The sequence below is a fragment of the Equus quagga genome, chromosome 3 (assembly GCF_021613505.1).
Source record: "Equus quagga isolate Etosha38 chromosome 3, UCLA_HA_Equagga_1.0, whole genome shotgun sequence".
In the NCBI taxonomy this organism is placed as follows: Eukaryota; Metazoa; Chordata; class Mammalia; order Perissodactyla; family Equidae; genus Equus; species Equus quagga.
In genome coordinates, this window is record NC_060269.1 from 124,094,525 (window position 1) to 124,117,575 (window position 23,051).

General features: G+C 37.5%; 1 protein-coding gene across 1 annotated transcript in view; it reads right to left on the minus strand.

Annotated features, from left to right (window-relative positions):
• Positions 1–23,051, minus strand: part of LOC124236990 (WD repeat-containing protein 19) — a 91,666-nt gene that overhangs the window by 36,681 nt on the left and 31,934 nt on the right. The window contains exons 15-21 of the mRNA XM_046656046.1: positions 14,028–14,177; positions 9,741–9,888; positions 9,409–9,613; positions 6,995–7,154; positions 6,675–6,785; positions 4,491–4,600; positions 1,016–1,073 (exon numbers count right to left, since the gene is read on the minus strand). Coding sequence (XP_046512002.1) covers positions 1,016–1,073; positions 4,491–4,600; positions 6,675–6,785; positions 6,995–7,154; positions 9,409–9,613; positions 9,741–9,888; positions 14,028–14,177 — 942 coding nt within the window. The remainder of the gene's footprint in view (positions 1–1,015; positions 1,074–4,490; positions 4,601–6,674; positions 6,786–6,994; positions 7,155–9,408; positions 9,614–9,740; positions 9,889–14,027; positions 14,178–23,051) is intronic.

The following is a 23,051-nucleotide window of genomic DNA, read 5'->3' on the forward strand; positions in this document are numbered from 1 at the left end:
ACTAGGCAGACTATTCATTGCAGTGTTTTTGATTGTAAAAAAAACCCAAAACAAACTATAATTCAATAAGGGAGTGGATGAAAAAACTATGGTACATCCAAACAATGGAATATTAGACGCTCTTAAAAGATTAAAACAGATTCGTATGTATTGACTTGGAAAGACCATGAAGAAAGCAAAATGCTGCTTTTCACAGAATTGATTCTCAGGTGATCTATGCTGAATGAATGAAAAAGAATGATTTCATATTTAGAAAAATCCACATTACATACCTAGTTGTATGCTTAGAAGAGACTCTAGATGGAAATACATGAAATCATTAATAGTGGTTACCATTAAGGGGTGTGGATATAGAAGAGAATATTGGAATCTCACTTTTCATGTTAACATACTTTGGTGATTTTTTAAATTGACTATAATGAAATTGTATTATTTTTGTAATAGAAATGTTAAATATAAAACAGAAAATAAAAAGATTTTCAACCTTTGCAAGACATCACCTAACTTTAAAACATCAATTTTATTGCAAAATTTAGCTTCTTGAGCTAAAATTCTGGGGTGGGAGAATGTGCTGGAATAGTGGGTAAAGTGCACGCTTTCCAGGTTCATCATAAAAGACGCAGTGTGAGAGACGAAATGGTAGGTGAACTTCTATGGACTGGGAATTCACTTTTAAAGTGGTTATTGAAACTTCTTAAAAGAGTAAAAAGGAAAGCCTTATGAAAATCATAGTTAGCCTGTAAGTAGAAAGAGAAAAATCTTACAACCTTAATAAGCAGCTCATATTTAGGATGCAAAAGAAAACATATCTTTTTTAGACTGATAAAAATATTGTCATCTTTAAAGAGTTTAAAATATTTTAAAATGATGTAACTATATCCTTGCAAAGTTGTTGAAAAACTGAAAAAACGCTCACATGCTAGATGTTGAATAAATACAGTGCAAATAAGACAATTTAAGTGGAAATAACACACCCAAAGATAAAAATGCATCTCTTATCTTTATTCAAGGTTACCTTATTATCACCTGTTATTCCTTTCTCATAATGAGCCAATGCATTTACATAATCACCCCTGAAAGAAAAATCAGAGTGAATTTTAATACATATTTAAGTATCTTATTTACATATACAGTCACATGTTGCTTAATGACGAGGATACGTTCTGAGAAATGCATTGTTAGGTGATTTTGTAGTTGTGCAAATATCATAGAGTGCACTTCCGCAAACCTAGATGGTACAGTCCACTACACACCTAGGCTCTATGGTACTAATCTTAGGGGACCACTGTCGTATATTTGGTTTGTCATTGACTGAAATGTCGTTATGCAGCTCACGACTGTATAAGATTTAAAACATAATCTTTGTCACTGAGTTGCCTGGGCTCACAAAAGATGTGATATACAACATATATGCAAGCATTTTTTTCAAGTGCAGTCTATTATTATTTTGCTACTTCAAAAATAATTATTAAGGTGAATTATACTAGACTGTAAGGTAATGACTTTGCTGTATGCTAGGCATTTTGGGGAGCTACATTAAATTTCATGGGCCACTTTTGGTCATCTCCTTTGGGGCACTAAATGACAATATGTGACCATAAAAAACAATGCATTTTCCAAAGACCCAATATTTATAAATAGAATATGAATTCAGAGAATCTGGGTAGAAATGGAGGAACACGCTGAGGATTACAGTATTGGGGATCCTGGTTCTCACTCTGATAAAAAGCATTATACACAATATAAATAGCAATACTCCCTATTCCCATGACTGATGCCAACATGGATCTGCAGATCCACAGGACATATGTATTATCTCAATTTGTTTTTGTTATTTGAGACAGAATGGATCAATGATTTGCATAAGACCCACTTGGAGATCCATCTTCCCCTGAGAAACCATCTCCTCCAGAATAAATTAATTGGCTCTGAAAATGGCATTATTTGAGATCCATTTGAGCTCCACCTTATCTGTTCAGGCAAGTCTTTCAACTAGGCCTCACTCGGTTTCCTCATCTCTTGGTGTACAAGGAATCTTTTGGAAGAAAAGCCGTTCCGCTGATTGAGAACTTTGTTTTGGACAGCCCAGCGCTCCACAGGCAGCAATGTTTCTAAGTGGAAATTTCTAATATTTGGACCCAATGACATCAACACAGCTAGGAATATCTCCTGACTACAGGAATGACAGTCCCTCCTTCAGGAGCCTGAGGTTTTCCTTTGGCAAGCCCAATTAGGAGATGCTAAGTTAAGATTTTGGAACTCTCACTTTATTTTTATGTTATTTTAGCTTACTCACTTTATTATTATTTTATTTTGGAACTCCCATATGAATCTAGCTCATTAGTCTAATCCCAGACTAGAGAGCTAAATCCCTCCCACAGTTGATAGACTGGTCCTGCTTTGACCCAATCAAGGTCTTAGATGCATAATGAAACCAACTGTTGGAAGTGAGCACAGACCTAGGGCCTTAGCGGTCAAAATCAGCAGCTGGTGGCTACTCAGCTATTTGATGATGATGAGATATACCTAGTTAATTACTGCTATCACAAGGGAAACCCTCCTGATTGTTGGGGGCCAGGGTATGTGTCTAGATCAGGGTCCAGGGGTCAGCATACAAATAGCAGTGAAAGTTTTGGGAATTGGTGGCTTCTTGGTCAAGTGTTGAGCAGAAGGGTTAAAAAATATCAACAAGAAAGCATAGGCTGTCCGTTGGCCTCAGCTCATCTGACTATAATGAGACAGTTTGAGAGTCTACTACAAAAGCTTCAATTCCTTGGAAAGAAGAAAAAATCAATGTCTTTTGGATGATCCAAGGGTTACTGGGGTGTTTGTGCTCTGACAGGATATGGGGGGTCATCTCCCGATGTAGTGACCCTTTTCTCTTTAGCACAGAAGTTCTGTATTCTAAGACTCTGTCACCTCCAGGATAGAGATGGAGGCCCAGGGCACTGGGCCTTGTCCCTTGTGTTATGCCCTAAGATTCCAATTTGTCCTTTTTAATGTATGGATTTACTTTGTAAGGGGCAGAAAGGTGACAAATGTAAATCAAGGTTGATTAAGAAGAAATAAAATATCCAAAAAGTTTTCATTTGCAAAATGGAAAATTTAAAATAAGGTATCCTGGTTAGAAATAAAAAGTACTTTAAAAAATATATATATTTTTAAAGATTGGCACCTGAGCTAACATCTGTTGCCAATCTTGGTTTTTCTTCTTCTTCTTCTCCCCAAAGCCCCCCCATACATAGTTGTATATTCTAGTTGTAGGTCCTTCTAGTGTGCTATGTGGGACGCCCCCCTCAGCATGGCCTGATGAGCAGTGCCATGTCCGCACTCAGGATCCGAACCAGTGAAACCCTGGGCTGAAGCGGAGTGCACAAACTTAACCACTCGGCTACGGGCCAGCCCCAAAGAATACTTTTTGATAGAATAATTTCTCCAACTATTATCTGTGTGTCATATTCTTAATGAATCCAAAGTCTGTATGAAAATAAAGAACTATATAAAAATGTTTTTGTAAAAACTCAAATGTTAAAACCATATTTTCTTTGTTCAAAGAATAATATTTTTCTACATGTCACTATTTTTGAAATTGGAATGTATCTTACAATGAAGCTGAAAGGTAATTGTCCGGTTGTGATGTGGTGTCATTGTACATACACGTGTGAACTTATATTTGCAAATAAATTATTCCTTTGTTGTCTCTGCAGGTATTTGCACTAGTAGCATTAACCATGGCTGAGTGTGAGCTTAAAGCTGGATCCTGAATGCCTCTAAAATGACACTTTATGCAGCATTGAAATAAAAATGTATAGTCTGTTGATTAAGACTTCTGACAATTAAGACTGTCATGCAATTAGGAGCATTAGAAAATTCTAAATCTCTCAGAATAGCTTACGACATTTCCAAAGGTAGGAAAGATTTGTGAAGCCTATTTACGCATCATGAAGGATCATTACTCAAGCACTGAATATCTGCCCGTGAAAAGCTTCTGGCTTGATTTTCAACATTAACTGTTGAATTTTTATCCATATGCAATTCAATTAACAAAAAAGAAAAACTACAAATTTAAGCAAATGGAAGTTATAGACTAAAACTTGGTATTTTTCACTATACCTGGAAATTACACTTCAAATCCTCAAAATGTTCAAGGGGGTCAAGATCATGAGCAAAGGTTATGAAAAGGGGTATGTCACCCTGATGCTATGCATAAGTGTTGCTGGCCAAATGTGATTCAAAACAATATTCAGACTCTAAATGTAGAAAAGGCTTGGACCCAAACTTAGATTTTGATGCTGAAAATGAAAGTGGGTAAATGCATGGATAAGACATTATTAGTTAGAAAAAATATTTTTTGGATGTACAATTAATACGGCTTTTTCCCTCTTCAGCAATTATTAAGTCAGTGGAGGGCCTTATAATAAATGGCAGCTTAGAATTGAAGATATTCAGTAATTAGATACCGATTAAAACATACAAAGAGGAGGACTCACGTGAATTCAAGCTGAATAGCATATTCTTTTGATATAAATGGTATTTGGTCTGGGGCTAAACGCTTGGCCAGTTGTAGAGCACTGTCCCAGTGCTGTAAATCCCTTCTCATCTATCAGGAAGAGAAAGGTCTTAATTTCAAATGAACAAATTATTTTGCACAGTCACTATATAGCGCTAGTTTTAATAAGAGTGATTACAAAAACTTTTTGTTTAAAAAACGGAATTGATCTTTGCAAAGATAATACATTTCTATGGCATACATTCTCAGTGGGGGCGACAGAGCCCCAAGGAGGTGAAAATTTTTTTTGCTCTTGCGGAGCAAAAACCTCTGAGTTATTACAGTGGTCTGTGGCTCTCTAAAACTCAATCCTATCCAACAAAAACTTTATCTTTAGTATTTAATTTTTCTCAATAGGGAAAAATTGAATTAAAGTTCAATCAATTAAATAAATTAAAACTAATTTTTCTTCTTAGAGGGCAGATTACAAAAGTTGAGAAATACTTGACTATAGGAATTGATATTATTTTCTGAGAAAATCTGAAGCTATGTCACAACATGCATAATAGCACACATAAATAAAAAGTGAATGAGTCTTTCTCCCTGGCTCCCGAGGTCTTCTATCTGTGTCTGGTGCACAATTTCAAATATAAACTAATTATTAAAGAGTTTTTAGAGATCACTCCTCACTTTATTCACACTTTGTAAAGAATTAATAATAGCTAACATTTTTCAAGGGCTGTTTTCTGCCAGGCACTGTTCTAGGGCACGAGCTTTTTTACTTTTCACAACTAGGCCTTTTGCAATCAACTGTTCTTGCGCCCATTTTAGAGATTCAGAGACTGAAGTAAAGAGAGGCTAGTTTTGCACATGAACTCACACTGTTAGTATGTGGCAGAGTCGGGCAGTAGGGCTTCGCCTCTGATCTCTTTATCTAGCTCACTCATCGGCCTTCAAAGTGAGGCTAAGGAACGACAGGGAGCAATCACCCGTCTCCACTGTGAAGCCATCACCTCAAATCCTTTACAAATCTAGTCTCACGTGACAAGTGTCCACAGCAAAAGGCAGAAGAGCTAAGATGACGTCTTTGCCCTCACTCATCACAGCATATTCCTACGTTAGTGCATACCAATCCAAGTTCTGAAAGCTTCTCAGGGTGTCCTCAATGACCTTAAATAACACTGTAAAATTATTTCAATTTCCTCTTAAAGAAATTAATTTAGTTCACTTAAAACTTAAAATTAAAATTTGCTATAAAATAGTTTGAACAAGGGAAGTTGTGATATTAATTGCAAATATGTTTTCAAAACCAACTCCTCTACGTAGTTGTGGAAATGCTGGTTCGAGGTGGAAAAATGGTAATGACAACAGCTACCCCTTTTGTGTCTTTACAACTGCTAGATCACTGTTCCAAAAAATCTAATCTCAGTTTTAAATCTTTACAACAACCCTGTGGGCTAAGTAGTTATCCCAACTTTAAAGAAATGGGATCTTGGGCACGGAAAGATAAGATAACTTGTCCAAGTTTACACAGAGCTGGGATTTGAACCCAGACATGCCCGACTCGAAAGTCCGTGTTCTTAATCACTACTCCGGGCAGCCACATCTCTCTCCTTCCTTGCGTTGAACTGGGTCCTTCACTCTGTGCTAGTCCTTTCCCTGCAGTGCTCACCTCTGGGGAGCTAGTGATGGTACACTAGTCCTTAGCCCACCTCTTAATACACAAGAGAAGTTCATACAATAGATAGAGGATAAATGCACCTCAGTTTTCCCATTTAGAAAATAGAGAAAATAATAGTACTATCTCACAGAATTGTTGTGAGGGTTAAACTGACTAAAATATACTAAGTGCTTAGCAAAGTGCCTGGCACCTGTGAGCACTCAATAAACGGTGGCTGTGTTTATTTGGATATGTTTTTGGAAGTTACATAGTCTATTCTCTACAGACACATTTAGACTTTAAATTATTTTATAATATTACAGTATCATGCCTTTTATGGCTCCACAGAACGTAGAATGAAAATGTTTTGAAGTTAATGAGTACTCAGGGGTTCTTAAAGCTGCAGTCTAAATTTTAGGAGGGGGAAGGCATGTGGTGTCTGGTACCAAGAAATTTTAACTTTAAATACAAAAGGTGAGAGCCTCCTTTACACATTCCTCTGCCCCTGCTTATTTGCTACCATACCTCCAGGGCAGCAACAGGACAGCTGGATGCAAGGTACAGGTCCTGAGCCAGGTTGAAATCATTCGTAAACATGGCAAGGTGTCCTGCCAGAAGACTGTAGTCCTCTATTCCCTACAAATAGAAGCAGTGTTAATGAGAAGAAATACATAGGTTTACTTTTTTTTCTTTTTAAAAAAAAATACTTCGCTTAGTAGGAAGTGGTAATTGTTTTATCAATTAACGTGTTTATGAGTTAGCTAAGAGTAACTGCATAAATGTAAAACCTTTGAATAAATAAGATTTAAATCCTAAACTGGTAGGTCTTGTAAAATGCTGTTTACCTTTATTTGTTCCAAGGACATCACTATGCCAACATTTCCGATCGTCCGGTAAACGCGAATTGCAAACTCCACTTCCATGTGGTGCAGACAAGCTCTGGCCAACTCGTTCCAGGCAGCGTGATCCTGCAGAATCCTGCACATTTCCCAAGCATCGGAGAACCTAGGATTTGAGTACATAAAGCTTAATCAGGGCACTCTACTTGTTCCCTATTAGGTAATTTTCAGATTACATATAATTTAGTGTTACGGCCTAGATAAATTTTGCAAAACGTTTCTTAATCTGTGATCATCATTTCCAAATTATGAAAAACTACAGAAACTTTTCTTCCTTTTTTGGAGATGTTTTTCCTTGAATTTCTTTTATTAATCTGAATCTACTCTGTGTAACCACCCTCTCTCATTAACGACTAATTCTATTTATTTATTTACTTTTTGGTTTACTTCACACATACATGAAAATTATTTTTGTTCTCACATAAGTCTAATAAAATTACTACTCTATTTCTATAAATTTGTAAGTTTAAAACCGGGGTCAGTAAACTGTGGCCTACAGGCCAAATCCATTCAGCTGCCTGTTTTTGAAAATAAGTTCGAATGAAACACGGCCATTCATCAGCCCATTTGTACCAATTCTCGGGTGCTCTTGCGCCACAACAGCTGACTTGAGTAGTTGTGACAGAGATCCTATGGCTCTTAAAGCCTGAAATACTTACCATTCGGCTCATAACAGCAAAAGTTTGCTGACTTCTGATTTAAAACATGACCGTAAGTACCAATTAAGCTTTTTGTGGAATTCCTACATTAATGAATATATTACGTCTATCCATCTATTCACCTATGCATTTTTCCATCCAACACATTTACTGAGTACCTATTATGTGCCAGGAACTGTGCTTGGAACCAAGACACAAAGATCAAACAAAGTCACTGTCCTTTAGGTGGTCACAATTGGGAAAGGTGGAAGAGACAGAAGTAAGCAGATGACTATAACACAGTATGACAGAGACAATGCAGCGCTTACAATATGCGAGTCTTTGTGCTAAGTACTGTGCATAAATTCTCTCACTGGATTACCCTAACAACTGTATCCACCACGTATTACTATTTCTTCTTAAAGATGAGGAGAGTGAGGCTTAGAGGTCTTCAAAGACTAGCCCAAGTCACACGGTGGAAAGTGGTAAAGTGCTCTAAACCACTGAGTATACTGCATCCTGACTCTGAGGTGACATATCAGAGAGGTCCCCAACCTAGACTGCCAGTGGTCGGTCAGGGGAAGGCTTCCTGGGGCAGGAGAGGGCTCCCATGAATGGTGAAGAGGGAGGAGTTAACTACGTACAGAGATAGGGGAAGTTTATTCCCGGAAGAGAAAGCAGCATGTGCCAAGGCAAAGAAGCATGAAAAACATCTAATTCCAGCAGCCAGTGGCACAGAGGGAGTGGAGAAGTGGGCACAGTCAAGGCTGGTATCAAATCATCAAGTGCCTAGTATGTCACGCTGAGGTCTCTGAGGAGCAGGGATTTCTTCCTAAGGGTGATGGGAGGTCAGTGAAAGATCTTCAGCAGGGGAATGAGAGGATCAGACCCATTTTCAAGTGTGTGAAGAGATTAGAGTGTCATGAGGCTGTCAGCAGAGAGAGGAGCCAGGAAGTGGTTGCATTATATATTATTCCAAGTGAGGGCCTGAGTTAAGATGCGGGGATACAGGAGGAGAAAAGGATCAGGGGTGTGTGTGTAGGTGTAAGTGTGTGTTGGGGCATGTTCATGTGTGATTAGGACAGGGGGAGTAGAGAGGGCTGGGGAAAATGATGAGCTGTTTTAAACTGGGCAAGCTTGAGGAGCTCATGGATTCCCAAATACAGATGACTGGTAGGCAGTGGTAAACACAGGTTTAAGTTGAAGACGCACATCTGGAGTCAGTCTTGTATGGATGGTACCAAAGTCATGTACGTAGAGGAGATTCACCCAAGAAGAATAATTAGAGTGAGAAGAAGGGAGCTCAGGGGACCCTGAGAAACAGCAACGTTTAAGAGAGTCAGAAGAATTAGACCACACAGGAATTCCCATTGGCCCTAAAAGGGAAGAGGAAAAAGCAAGGCAAAATCAAATTTTATTACGATGAAATTAAGATACTGTTGAAATAATTAGGTTTCCTAGAATTTCAAGGTAATTGCGCTATTCGCGTGATGAGAAACCTTTTTGTTCTGAAGGGCTTTTCTTGGAATAAAGCACCAAGAGTATAACAGTACTTCCTTTAGAATTGGTACACATCCTCATATCCATTATCTTATCAGAGCCTCACAATAATCCCGTGAAGTAAACAAGGTAAATACTATTATCTCCATCGGTTTTAATAGGATTTGACCTTAAAATCACAAAAGCAAATGAGAAGCTCCAGAGAACTGTTTTAAACCCTACCTTTTTAGCATTAAAGTCTGTGTCAGCATTTGTCTCAGTTCGTTAGGCCCCACATCTTTTAAACTGTTGAGGAAGCTGTGCGTGCTAAGGTAGATGTTGTTTATTTTTCCACTCTGTGTCTGGCAGGTCAACTCTCCATTATATAACAGCAAAGGTTTATGAGAGAAGGGAACTTTGGTGCCACCAGCCAAAATGACCTTGGATCCTATATTATAAAACAGACATCTTAATGCTGAAAAGCTAATACTCACCACAAGCATCAGAAAGGAATGTTTTAATTTCACTGCAATGGAAATTTATTTATCAATGAATGTACAAAAAGGTGTAAGTACCTTGTATAGTGTCCTTGTGAAAGACATAAGTGTACACCTTATCATCATCGTAAGCAATAAATACACCTTTATCCATTGGCCAGTTTTCCCAAAGAACACCTTTAATGGTTGGTGAGAAATCTGGAATCTCATAGGTAGCATCATTAACCTACAAAACAGGATTTACAGAATTGCCTTGAGTCTGTACAGAAATCATCACCATGTGTCTTGGTAGCAGCCTGTTTGCAGCCTTAGCTGGCATAGCTTACAACCCACATTCGACCCGATGACACTCCAACCGTAAGAGAAAGGAAAGTTTCTTTTCCCATTCCTATACTAGGGCTAGCTTGAAAAAAAAAAACTGTTGTTATATGTCAAACCAAGGGTTTTACCTAAAATTTGGTAAATTTGCAGGAAAAACTATAAGTGTGGACACAAAGGTTCAGGTTAAGAAAAAAAAGCTGAAGCTGCTCAAGACGATGGAAATTTAAAACTATGAATACACTTGTGTTTAGAAAATTTTCAATAACACTGGTTTAGAAATATTCCAACTAGAGAAGAAACAGAAATTAATTCATACATGATTTAAAATTTAGCTAAATTCTGCTGGGTATGTTTTATTTAAAAACCAATGTATTCCAACAAACATAAAATGTACTGTTACTATAATATGACCTTTAGGAAATAATCAATCCATATATTCCATAACTCAGGCAGACAGGCTTCTATACATCCTGAATGTGGAGCTGAGAACTACCTGCCTCCTCCCTATCTTCCTCTCAAAATGAGAATGAAATATAAAACTCCTGCAAATCAGAATAACTAATGCTATAGAGCTGTGCTGGCCAATACAGTGGCTATTTAATACCCACGAGTGGCTACTGAGCACTGAAATGTGTCTTGTCTGAATTGAGATGTGTGTAAGTGTAAACCACACATTGGATCTCAAGGCGTTAGTATCAAAAAAAGAGTGTAAAACATCTCATTAATAATTTTTTATATTATTGATTACATATTGAAATGATCATATTGAGTTAAATTAATTATTAAAATCAATTTCACCTGTTTGTTTTCACCTTTTTAAAAAAATGTAGCTGGTAAAAAATTTTAAATTATATATGCGATTCAAATTATATTTCTACTGGATAGTGTTGCTTACCAGGTATTGTACTGATTACTTACACATGTAACCTCATTCAATTCTAATCTCACACTCGACAAGACAGGTACTGTTATTATGCTCATTTGCAGATGAAGAAACTGAGGCACCGAGAAATTTGCCCAAAGTCACACAGTTAATAAGGTGAAGACCCAGGACTTGAACCCAGGAAGCCTGGTTCCACAGTCTAGGCTTCTAACCACTGTGCGATCCTGACGCTCAGTTTGTAAAGATGAGCCCACCAGTGCCAGTCGACTGGTGGTAAAATTTTTTTAAAAAGGTAACCATTTGTTGAGTGCTTATTATGTGGCAAACACTGTACTAAAAGCTTTATGTGCATCATCCTATTTACAAAGTAGGCACTAGAACTGTATTCAGTTTATAGATGGGAACCTGGGAATCCCATCCAAGTGAGAACTCTGGAGGAAGGCCCCTGGGCTCAGACCACTGATACCATTTGCTGGCTGTGTGACCCTGGACAAGTTACTAATCTTTTCTGTGCCTTAATTTATTCATCTGTAAAATGGCAATAAGACAAGTATTTATTTCTGGGGCAGCCATGAGAATTAAAAGAGATCCCTGATATATGTAAAGAGTACTCAGCACAGAAGTATTAGTTATTATTATGCCTCATCTTATATCCAGGTCTGTCTGTCTTTAAAGTCCATGCACTTAACTACTACACTCTACTGCCTCTCTCAAGGGCAACATGTTTGCGAACTTTCTATAATATAATACAAGTCATCCTTTATGGGCATATAAGGAGTGATGGGGTACAAGGTTAGGGCCCACATAAGAAAAAAGGGATCTTTCCCTGTACAACATGAGTCACTTCCCTACCATCCACACAGTGAGGAAAAACAGGTTGAATAAATATACATATGAAGGGAAACTGCAAGTAAATAGAAGAGTTTTAAAGAGGAATAGTTGTAGTTTAATAGTTAGATATTTTCATACAGGTACATCACAGGAGCAATGTTTCTCTCACACTTTTTGATGCCGAGTGGGAAATGGAGCTGCAATAGCAGCATGCAGACAAGGTGGGGGCTCAAATCAAATAAAATGCACAGCCCACTGGCCAAGAGTCCAAGGGCCTTAGCGCAGCCTTCCCCTGTGTGTGAGGCCGCAGGGAAGGCCCCACACCACAAGCCCTCTTTTCCTTTCCTGGCCAAGCTGGCCTTACTCTAGAAAGACTGGGTATTATTTAACAGAGGAATTTATTCCTATGGCACCACACTCCCCTCAGATATCCCGCCCAAACTCCTAAAATTCTAACCTACGAATGAGATCTTAATTTGGATAAAAGCTAAGACCCTTCCGCACATTGGGTTGGGGACAGCCTGTGCTCTCGTAGAGTCATTCTTCTGTGTGGTTTTTCTTCTTAAAACTTAACTGAGCTGCAGGTTAGAGTTGGAAAAGGCTGTGGAGATGAGCAGCAACAAGTGAGTTAATGGCAGAACTTGAGAGGTTTAGGGTGGTAAAGAGGTAAAGAGGGCAGGGCTTTAACTAACAGCGGCTAAACAGCTACCGTGAACCTGATCACGCGTATGGAAAAATCAACTCACTGAAACCTCACCCCAACCCCATGAGGGAGCTCATACTAGCCTCTCTTGCAGAAATTACTAAGGAAAGGAAAACTGTAAAAAGAGAAGGAAAAGTGCATCACATTTTTTAGGGCAAGTCCTTTTCTGTGTGTGTGTGTGAGGAAGATTGGCCCTGAGCTAACGTCTGCTGCCAATCTTCCTCTTGTTTGCTTGGGGAAGACTGTCGCTGAGCTAACATCTGTGCCAATCTTCCTCTATTTCATGAGGGAGCTGCCACAGTGTGGCTTGGTGAGCGGTGCTGGGTCCATGCCTGGGATCCGGGCCTGCAAACCCCAGGCCGCTGAAGTGGAGAGTGCAAACTTAGCCACTATGCCACTGGGCTGGCCGGTAGGGCAGGTCTCTGCCCTTTCCCTAGCACTCAGACCCCAGGTCTGACTTGAACTGCTGTCAGACACCTGATTTACCCTCTGAACCTCTTGTGTGCCCTGTCTAAGCAACAGTTTCCACTGGCAGTGAACCTGCGCAGGGCAAGCAAGGCAGCTCTGCTTACACCCGTTACAGAAAGCAGATCTGTACACACTGAATGTCTTTATTAAGTAGAGGGAACTCAAGGTTATCTTTACATTTACGTCATTTTTCTTATTCTGTTTTGTGATTGGGAGAGGAATGGGTTGAGAATAAATAATAAGAATAAGAATAAATAATAGAGGCACTCTTGTGGAAGCCTTTTATATCTGTCAAAGAAAGAAAGATAATAAAAAATGATAGGGAGAGAAAGAAAGGAAGGGAAGACAGGAAGAAAGAGAGAGGGAGAGAAACAGAAGGAAGGAAGTCTTAGTATCTAGCAAAGTGTGTGGTGAGGGGAAAGCTGTCTTCATCGAATGGCGTCTTCACTAAGGCAAAGCTCAGACACCTGGGGAGCAGTTAAAGGGTCCAAGAGCAGCTGTAGGCTATGTGGACTGTGACCAAGAACGCAGCAAATCATTAACCGGATATCAAAAATAAATGAAAAACCCAAGTACATCAAATGATGTAAAAACACCACAATTCCTCTTTCTAAATCTATTTTCAAAAAAGCCAAGGATGTTTAAAAATAATAGTAACTGATTCTAAAAATGGGTCCATCTGTTTTTAATCATCTAATACAAAAATACCTTTTCTTTGCGTCCAGCATTTTTAAGGAAAGAGGAAAATCAACTAAGGTGGGCAGATATGACAGGGTGGTAGGGACCATACCTGTGGGCAGATATGACAGGGTGTAGTCCCTTCCCTCTGAAGCTTTTTGCTTATCTGGAGAGAAAGTCATGTACATGATGATACACCATGATACTGCGCAGTAAATAATATTAAAAGTGGTACAGAATACAATAACGTTTTCCATGAAAAAAATCTCTCTGGGGCTGACACCATAAAAAGTTGCAGAATAACAGAAAAAGTTTTCTTGATGTAAACAGTCATGAAAATGTCTTACAAACATGATAACAAAGTACTATAATCCTCGGCGATGTTTAAGAGGATTTTATATATGAAATATATTTTAAAAGCAGTTTTCTTCATATGGTGCATTCTTTAAAAACAAGCATTTAAAAACTTTTCTAGACTTACTGGACAGTAGACAAATCCATCGCTTTTTTCATCAATGAAAACTAATCTGGTCCCATTTGGGTCAGGAAAAATCTTTTTCACACTGACAGGATGTCGATAATCATTGACAAATTGCCAGTCTTCAATGTAGAAATACTGAATGACACCAGTCTAGAAAAAAATCCAGTCATGGAAATATAAAAGGTTGTCAAGAAAATGTTGACTTTCAGCATTTATGTTAAACATACTTGTAATCTGAAGAGAAAAAATGAAGGAAGACTCTGAGAATACTTACTATAGGCACAAGGTGCAGACCCAAGAAAATAAGCGAAATGAGAATGTACATGTGATTCAATAGTCTATGGATTCTAAAATTCTCAGATATTAAAGCTTAATTGACTTTCAGACTTTCCACTTACAGAAAATACCCTTATTATTTAAGAATAACTTTTGAATCACGTTATTTTAAACATTTTTGCTATCAATAAATTATAAAATTAAGTTTAAAATAAAAACAAAAAACCACCTGATACAATCAACTGTAGTTCTATATATTAGCAATGAACATATAGACACCAAAATTTTCAAATTTAACAAAACATGCACAGGACTTGTATGCTGAAAACTACAAAATCATAGAAGACAAAGAAGATTTAAATAATTGGAGAGGTAGTCTGTGTTCATGGATTGGCATCACAGTAAACATGTTAATTCTGTCCAACTGATATAGAGGTTTAATATAACGCCAATAAAAATCTCAACAAAATTTTTTGTAGATATAGGCAAGATTATTCTAAAATTTATATGAAATAACAAAGGAACTAGAATAGCTAAAAACAATTTTGAAAAAAGAGAATAAAGTGGGAAAATTGTCTATTCAATTTCAATTTTTTTTTACAGCTACAGTAATCAAGACTGTGTAGTATTGGTGGAGAGACAGACACACAGATCATTGGAATAGAACAGAAAGGCCAGAAATAGACCCACACAGATATGCCTAACTGATAAGGATGCCTACAGTTTCATTTTTTAATAGACTATTGAGATATCACTCACATACCATATAATTCACCCACTTAAAATCTACAACTCCATGGTTTTTAGTATATTCACAGAGTTGTATAACACTTGACCACAATCAATTTTAAAACATTTTATCACCTCAAAAAGATGCCTCATTTAGTCGTCATTTCTCATTTTCCCCAACCCCCTGGTCTGTCTCTATAGATTTGACTACTCTGGACATTTCATAGAAATGGAATCATACAATACGTGATCTTTTGTAACTGCTTTCTTTTATTTAACAAAATGTTTTCAAGTTTCATCTATGTTGCAGTATGTGTCAGGATATTATTCCTTTTTATTGCTAAATAATATTCCATTGTATAGACATACCATATGCTATTTATCCATTCATCAGTTGATGGACATTTGGGTTGTTTCTACCTTTTCTATTACTATGTTGCTATGAACACTCATGTATAAGGTTTTGTGTGCACATGTATTTTCATTTCTCTTGGGTATCCCTAGGAGCAGAATTTCTGGGTCATTTGGTAACTCCTTGTCTAACCTTGTGAAGAACTGCCAGACTGTTATCCCGAGCAGCTGCACCATTTTACATTCCTACCAGCAGTACATAAGGGTTCTGATTTCTCTAAATCCTCACCAACTGACTTTTTGGTTATAGCCATCACAGTGGATGTGAACTGGTATCTTCACATTTACTCCTGGGCATTTATTACAGAAAAATGAAAACTTAGGTTCAAGCAAAAACCTGTATATGAATGTTCATAGAAGCTTCATTTGTAATAGTCAAAAACTGGGAAAAATTCAGATGTCCTTTAATGGATGAATGCTTAAACAACCTGGTATATCCATACCACGGAATACTACTCATCAGTAAAAAGGGACAACCTATTGATACATACAACAACTCGGATAAATCTCCAGAGAATTATGCTGAGTGAAAAAAGCCAATCCCAACAGGTTATATACTATATGATTCCATTTATATAACATTATCAAAGTGACAAAACTACAGACATGGAGAATAAATAGATTATTTGTTACCTGGGATTAAGGATGGGTGGGGGCAGGAGGGAAGTGGGTGTGGGTATAAAACAGCAACATGAAGGATCCTTGCAGTGATACAACTGCTCTGTATCTTGACTATCAATGTCAATATCCCGGGTGTGATATATAATATAACGTGAGCATCGGGGGAAACTAGGAAAAGGGAATACAGGATCTCCCTGTATTGTTTCTCACAACTGCATGTGAGTCTACAATGATCTCAAGATAAAAAGTTTAATTAAAATAAAAATACATGATAACATCTTGGACTTCTGTTTAAGCCAAGATGGAGTAACAAACTGGATTTAACCTTCCCACCCCAAACAACCAAAAGTAACAGACAAAAAACATGAAAAAACAGTTTTCAAGATATTGGGATAAGGCAACAGAGGACAGTGGTCTCTGAGAGATGGTAAACAAATGAGGTAAGTCCTATTGAGGTAAGTCCTATGATTGCTCCCCTTTTTCCCTTGAGAGAGTTTTCAAGCCATGGCAAAGGGAGAGGAACACAGGCGGAGTGTGACTCCCTGAGTTGAGTAGCTTGAGCTGACAGCCTGGGGAGAACATGGTGGCTAGACTTTGCAGGGAGGACTATCAGAGAGGAGAAAGCTGCACAGAGAGAGAGGCCTGGAGACTACAGAGGGTCCCTCTTGAGTCTTTGATGGAGAACTGATCACTGCACATATATGAGAAAACTGGCGAGGCCAGAATCTGCTGGAAAGAATCATCCAAAAGGATTAGCGGGAACAGTGACGGCACTCACACAGGACTGGGAACAGGCACTGTTCCCAACAGCCAGATTGCAAAACTCGTCATTCACAGGGCACCAGGCAGAGTACTCAGGAAGGTCTTGCTTCAGAAGTGGGAAATAACTAGCTGTAGACTGAGCAGTGTTTCACATCTGCCTAGGAAGTCAGAAAAGCTAGATTCAAAAGGGTCAAACCGTTTCCGAGTAAATTAGCTGCATCCCACAACAAAGCTCAAGAATAGTTTTAGGAATACAAAAATATCCAGCAGCCCAAAAGGTAAAATTACCAGGTACGCAAAGAAGTAGGAAAACATGACCCATAATGAGGAGAATAATTAATCAATCAAACATGACCCAGAACTGACCTAGATATCAGAACAGCAGACAAGATCATTACAAATTATTAAAACTGTATTTCATATGTTTAAAAAGTTAAGTGGAGACATGGAAGAAACAAAAACAGACTTGAATAGATCTTCTGCAGGTGAAAACTATGTCTGAAATGAAAAATACATTAGACGAGATTAATGGCAGATTAGGCATTACAGACAAAAAGACTAGTGACCTTGAAATAAAGCAGTAGAAATTACCCAAAATGAAAGAGAAAAACGAATTCAAAAAAATTTAAAGAGCATCAACTGTGGGATAACTTAAAGTGGCATAATACACATGTAATTGGAGTTTTTAAAGTGGGGAGTGAGAAGATGGAAAAAAATTTTTTGAAGAAATAACAGCTGTAAATGTTTCAAATTTGATTAAAACGAAAAACCTCTGGATTCAAGAAGCTCAATGACCCCAAGCACAAGAAACATGAAAAAAAAACTACATCAGGACACATCACAATCAACTTGCTCAAAACCAGTGATAAAGATAAAATCTTAAAAGCAGATGGAGGAAAAAGATAGATTTACACATAGGGGAAGAAAGATAAGGATGACAGATTTCTCACTGGAAATAACACAAGTAAGAAGACAGTGCAGCAACATCTTTAAAAGAAAACATGAAAGAAAGAAAGAAAAAAACTTTCAACCCAGAATTCTAAATCTAGCAAAAATATCTTTCAAAGATGAAGATGAAATAGAGACATTTTCAGACACAAAAGCTAAATAAAGAGTTCATCACCAGCAGAAGAGCACTACAAATGATGATACGGGAAGACCTTTAGCAGAAGAAAAACGATACCAGCTGGAACTACAGATCTACGTAACAGGATGAAGAACACCAAAAATGGTAACTACACAGATGAATATATATTTCTTATATTTAAATCTCTTTAAAAGATAACTGTTTAAACAAAACTAACGCCAAGGTATTGTGGGGTTTATAATGTCTGTAAAAGTAACAGGTATGACAACAATAGCACGAAGTCTAGGAAGGGAGAAATGGACAAACACTATTCTAATAAATGTACATATACTATTTACTATACCTTAAGTGGTATAATATCACTTGAAGGTAGCTGGTGATAAGTTAAAGACGCATACTACAAAACCTAAAACAACCACTAAAATAACAAACAGTGGTAGCTAATAAGATGTAACAAATGAGATAAAATCAAATAATAAAAAATACACAATCCAGGGGCTGGCTCCGCAGCCAAGCTGTTAAAGTTCTGAACCCTCTGCTTCGGTGGCCTGAGTTCGTGGGTTCAGATCCTAGGTGTGGACCTGCTCCACTCGTCAGCCATGCTGTGGAAGCATCCCATACATGAAGTAGAGGAGGATTGGCATGGATGTTAGCTCAAGGCTAATCTTCCTCAAGCAAAAAAAAGAGGAAGATTGGCAATGGATGTTAGCTCAGGGTCAATCTTTCTCACCAAAAAAAAAAAAAAAAAAAATCCAACAGAAGGCAAAAGAAGAGGAAAAAGGCAACAAAGAACAGATGAGACAAATAGAAAACAAATAGCAAGATGACAGACTCAACCTAAGCATACAGATAATCTCATTAATTCAAAAATCTACGCATCCCCAATTAAAAGGCAGAGAGATTGTCAGATTGTGATATCCAATTATATGCTGCTTCTAAGAAAAACATTTTACATATAAAGGCACAAATAGGTTAAAAATAAAAGAATGAAAAAAGATATACCAGGATAACATTCTAGAACACAGTAATGGCTGTATTAATATCAGACAAAATAGATTTCAGAGCAAAGACTATTACCAGGGATAAAGGATAAAGGGGCTACCTTATCAAGAGAACATAATAATCCTAAATGGTTATGCACCTAATAACAGAGCTTCAATATACATAAAGCAAAACACTGATAGAACCGCAAAGACAAACAAACTCACATTTGTAATCTGAGTTTTCAATACTCTTTCCTAAATAATTGATAGAACAAGTATATATAGTCAGAAAGAATATAGAAGTCTTGAACATTGCCAACCAACTTGATCTAATTGACATTCTGGAAGAGTATACACGTTCTTTCCAAGTACAAAAGAACACTTACCAAGACAGATCATATTCCGTACCATAAAATAAGTCTCACAAACTTAAAAGGACTTAAGTCATACAAAGTCTGTTCACTAACCACAACAGAATTAAATCAGAAATCAGTAATAGAAAGATCTCTGCAAAGATCTCGATTGTTTGAAACAGCAGACTTCTAAAAAACCAATGGGTCAAAGAAGAAATTAAAAGTATTTTGAACTGAATAAAAATGAAAACACACCATATCAGAATTTGTGGGATGCTGCTAAGGTAGCACTTGGGGAAAGCTTCCAGCAGCAAAGGAGTACATTAGAAAAGAAGAATGGTTTCAACCCAAGGAACTCAGCTTCTATCTTAAGAAACTAGAAAAAGAACAACAACTAAAGCCAAAATAACCAGGAGAAAGGAAATGAAGAGCAGAGCAGAAATCAATAAAATAAAAAGCAGAAAAACAACAGAGAAAAATCAATGAAGCAAAAAGCTGGTTCTTTGAAAAGACCAACAAAACTGACAAACCTCTAGGCAGACTAATCAGGAAAAAAGACAAGACACAAATTAGCAAAATCAGAAATGAGATAGGTGACTACCAGAGATTCTACAAATATTAAAAGGATAATAAGGAATATTATGAATAATTTTATGCCTATACATTTGATAACTTAGAGGAATAGACAAATTCCTTGAAAGATACAAACTACCAAAGCTCGCTCATGAAGAAAACAGACAACCTGAACAGCCTGATATCTATTAAAGCAATTGAATTTGTAGTTTAAAATCTTCCCACAAAGAAAACTCCAGGCCCAGATGGCTTTGTAGGACAGCTCTCCATGGGACCCTGGCGACCTTGCAATCTCCACGTAGGCCACAGAGGCAAGGCTCAACTATACTCTGACCCATGTCTTGGCAGAATGCTCTGTTATCTTCCCAGGAGCATGGTGAGATAGGCAGTCTTGTGAAAAACTGTCACAAAGTCATTTCTCATCCACCTCTCTATCTTGTGGGAAGCTTCCATGAAGCAGTTTCTCAGTGACTTCCCTATTTCCAATGACGCATGAGACTGTCCAGCTCGCTTTCCTTAGGCTATAGCTGCAGAGTACGAACTGCTTGGCTGTCCTCCACAATATAGTGACCCATCACCCAGAGGGGCATCTAGCCCCTCCAGTTTGGTAGCATCCTGTGGGGCTAGGGATGTGGGGAGCTGCTATCATGCTGACCTTGCCTTTGCTGTCTACATCCTTTTGGGTTTGTTTTCTCTTTACTGGCTGAATTGCAGCAAGCCAACCTAGCAGGTACCATGGAACTGCTCCTTAGGAATTGCTTGACCACTCGATAGGCTTCACTGGTGAAGTCTACCAAATATTTAAGGAAAAAAATAATACTAATTCTAGTCAACTCTTCCAGAAAATTGAAGGTGACAAACTCATTCTATGAGGCCAGCACTACCCTGATACTAAAACCAGACAAAGGCATTATATAAAAACAGCAGAACAATATCCCTCATGAACACAGATGTAAAGATTCTAATCAAAATTTTAGCAAATGAATTCAATAATGTATAAAAAGGAGAATATATAATGATCAAGTGGGAGTTATTCCACGAATGCTGGGTTGGCTTAACACTGGAAAATTAATCAATATAATTCACAAATTATAAACAAACTAAAAAAGAAAACCCATGTGGTCATTTCAATACAAGGAGAAAAAGTATTTGATAAAATCCAACATCCATAAAAACTCTCAGCAAACTAGGAATAGAAGGGACTTCTTCCTAGTCCCTTCTTCAACCTGATAACAGGCATCTGTAAAAGATGTACAGCTAACGTCATACTTAATGGGCAAGAACAAGATGAAGATACCCACTCTCAACACTCCTGTTCAACAATGTATTGGAATGAAAGGCATCAGATTGGAAAGGAAGAAGTAAAACTATCTTTATTTGCAGACGACATGATCATCTATATAGAAAATCCAATGGAATCTACCAGAAAACCATTAGAACTAATATGTGAGTTTAGCTGGGTTGCTGTATACAAGATTAACATACAAAAATCCATTGCATTTCTGTATGCTAGATATGAATAATCAGAAACGGAAATTAAAAAGCAATACCATGTACAAAAGTATAAAAATAAGAAATACTTAGGTATAAATCAGACAAAATAGGTGAAAAACCTGTACACAGAAAAGTCCAAAACATTGCTAAGAGAAGTGAAAGACAACCTAAATAAATGGAGATATATTCTTAGATGGGAAGACTCAATATTGTTAAGATGGCAATTGATCGTTAAGTTCAACATGATCCCAATAAAAATCCCAGCAGGCTTTTTATAAAAATAGACAAGCTTATTGTAAAATTCAAATTGATGCAAACGACTGAGAATAGCCAAAACAATTTGGAAAAAGAAACACAAAGTTGGAGGGCTAACACTATCTGATTTCAAGACCTATTATAAAGCTAATCAAAAGAGTGTGGTATCAGTGTAAAGACAAACGAATAGACGAATGGGATGAACAGAGAATCCAGAAAAAGACCTACACATTTACGGACAATTGACTTTTGACAAACGCACAAAGACAATGCACCAGAGGAAGTACAGTCTTTTCAGTAAGTAGTGCTGAACAAGTGGATATTTATATCGAAAAAAATGAACTTTGATCAACACCTCACAGTATAAACAAAAATTAACTTAAAATGGATCCCAGGGGCTGGCCTGGTGGCCAGCAGTTAAGTGCGCATGTTCCGTTTTGTGGCCTGGGGTTTACCGGTTCGGATCCCGGGTACGGACATGGCACCGCTTGGAAAGCCATGCTGTGGTAGGCGTCCCACATATAAAGTAGAGGAAGATGGGCACGGATGTTAGCTCAGGGCCAGTCTTCCTCAGCAAAAAGAGGAGAATTGGAGGCAGATGTTAGCTCAGGGCTAATCTTCCTCAAAAAAAAAAAAAAAAAGATCGCAGACCTAAAAGTAAAACATAAAATTATAAAACTTCTAGGAGAAAACATAGGAGAAAAGACATACAGACAGCAAAGAAGCATATGAAAAGATGCTCTACATGATTTGTCCATTAAGAAAATGCAAATTAAAATCACAATGAAAGATCACTACACACTTCTGAGAGTGGCTAAAATTAGAAAGATTGACCATATCAAGTGTCAGTGAGGATGCAGAGGAACCGGAATGTTCACACACCGTTAATGGGAATGTAAAGTGGGACAACCAATTTAGAGAGCAGTTTGTCAATTCCTTAAGTTAAACATACACATGCCATATGATGCAGCCATTCCACTTCTAGGTATTTATGCAAGAGAAAAGAAAGTATATGTCCATACAAAGGCTTGAACACAAATAATTATAGCAGATTTGCAAATAACTAAAACTGCAAATAACCCAAATGTCCATCCATACGTTCACAGATAAGCAAATTATGACATATGCGTACTATGGAACACTACTCAGCAAGAAAAAAGAATAAACTATTGACATGCACAACAATATGGACAAATCTCAAAATAATTATACTGAAGCCAGACACAAAGGCGTACATACTATATGATTCCATTTATATAAAACTTTAGAAAATACCAATTCATCTATAGTGACAGAAAGCACTGAGTGGGGAGGGACGGGAAGGAGGAATCACAAAGGGGCAAGAGGAAACTTTTGTGGGTGACGGATATGTTCACTGTTTTGACTGAGTTGATGGTGTTTCACAGGTGTATACACATGTCAAAACTTATCAAATTGTAAACTTTAAATAGTGTGGTTTATTGTATATCAATTATACTTT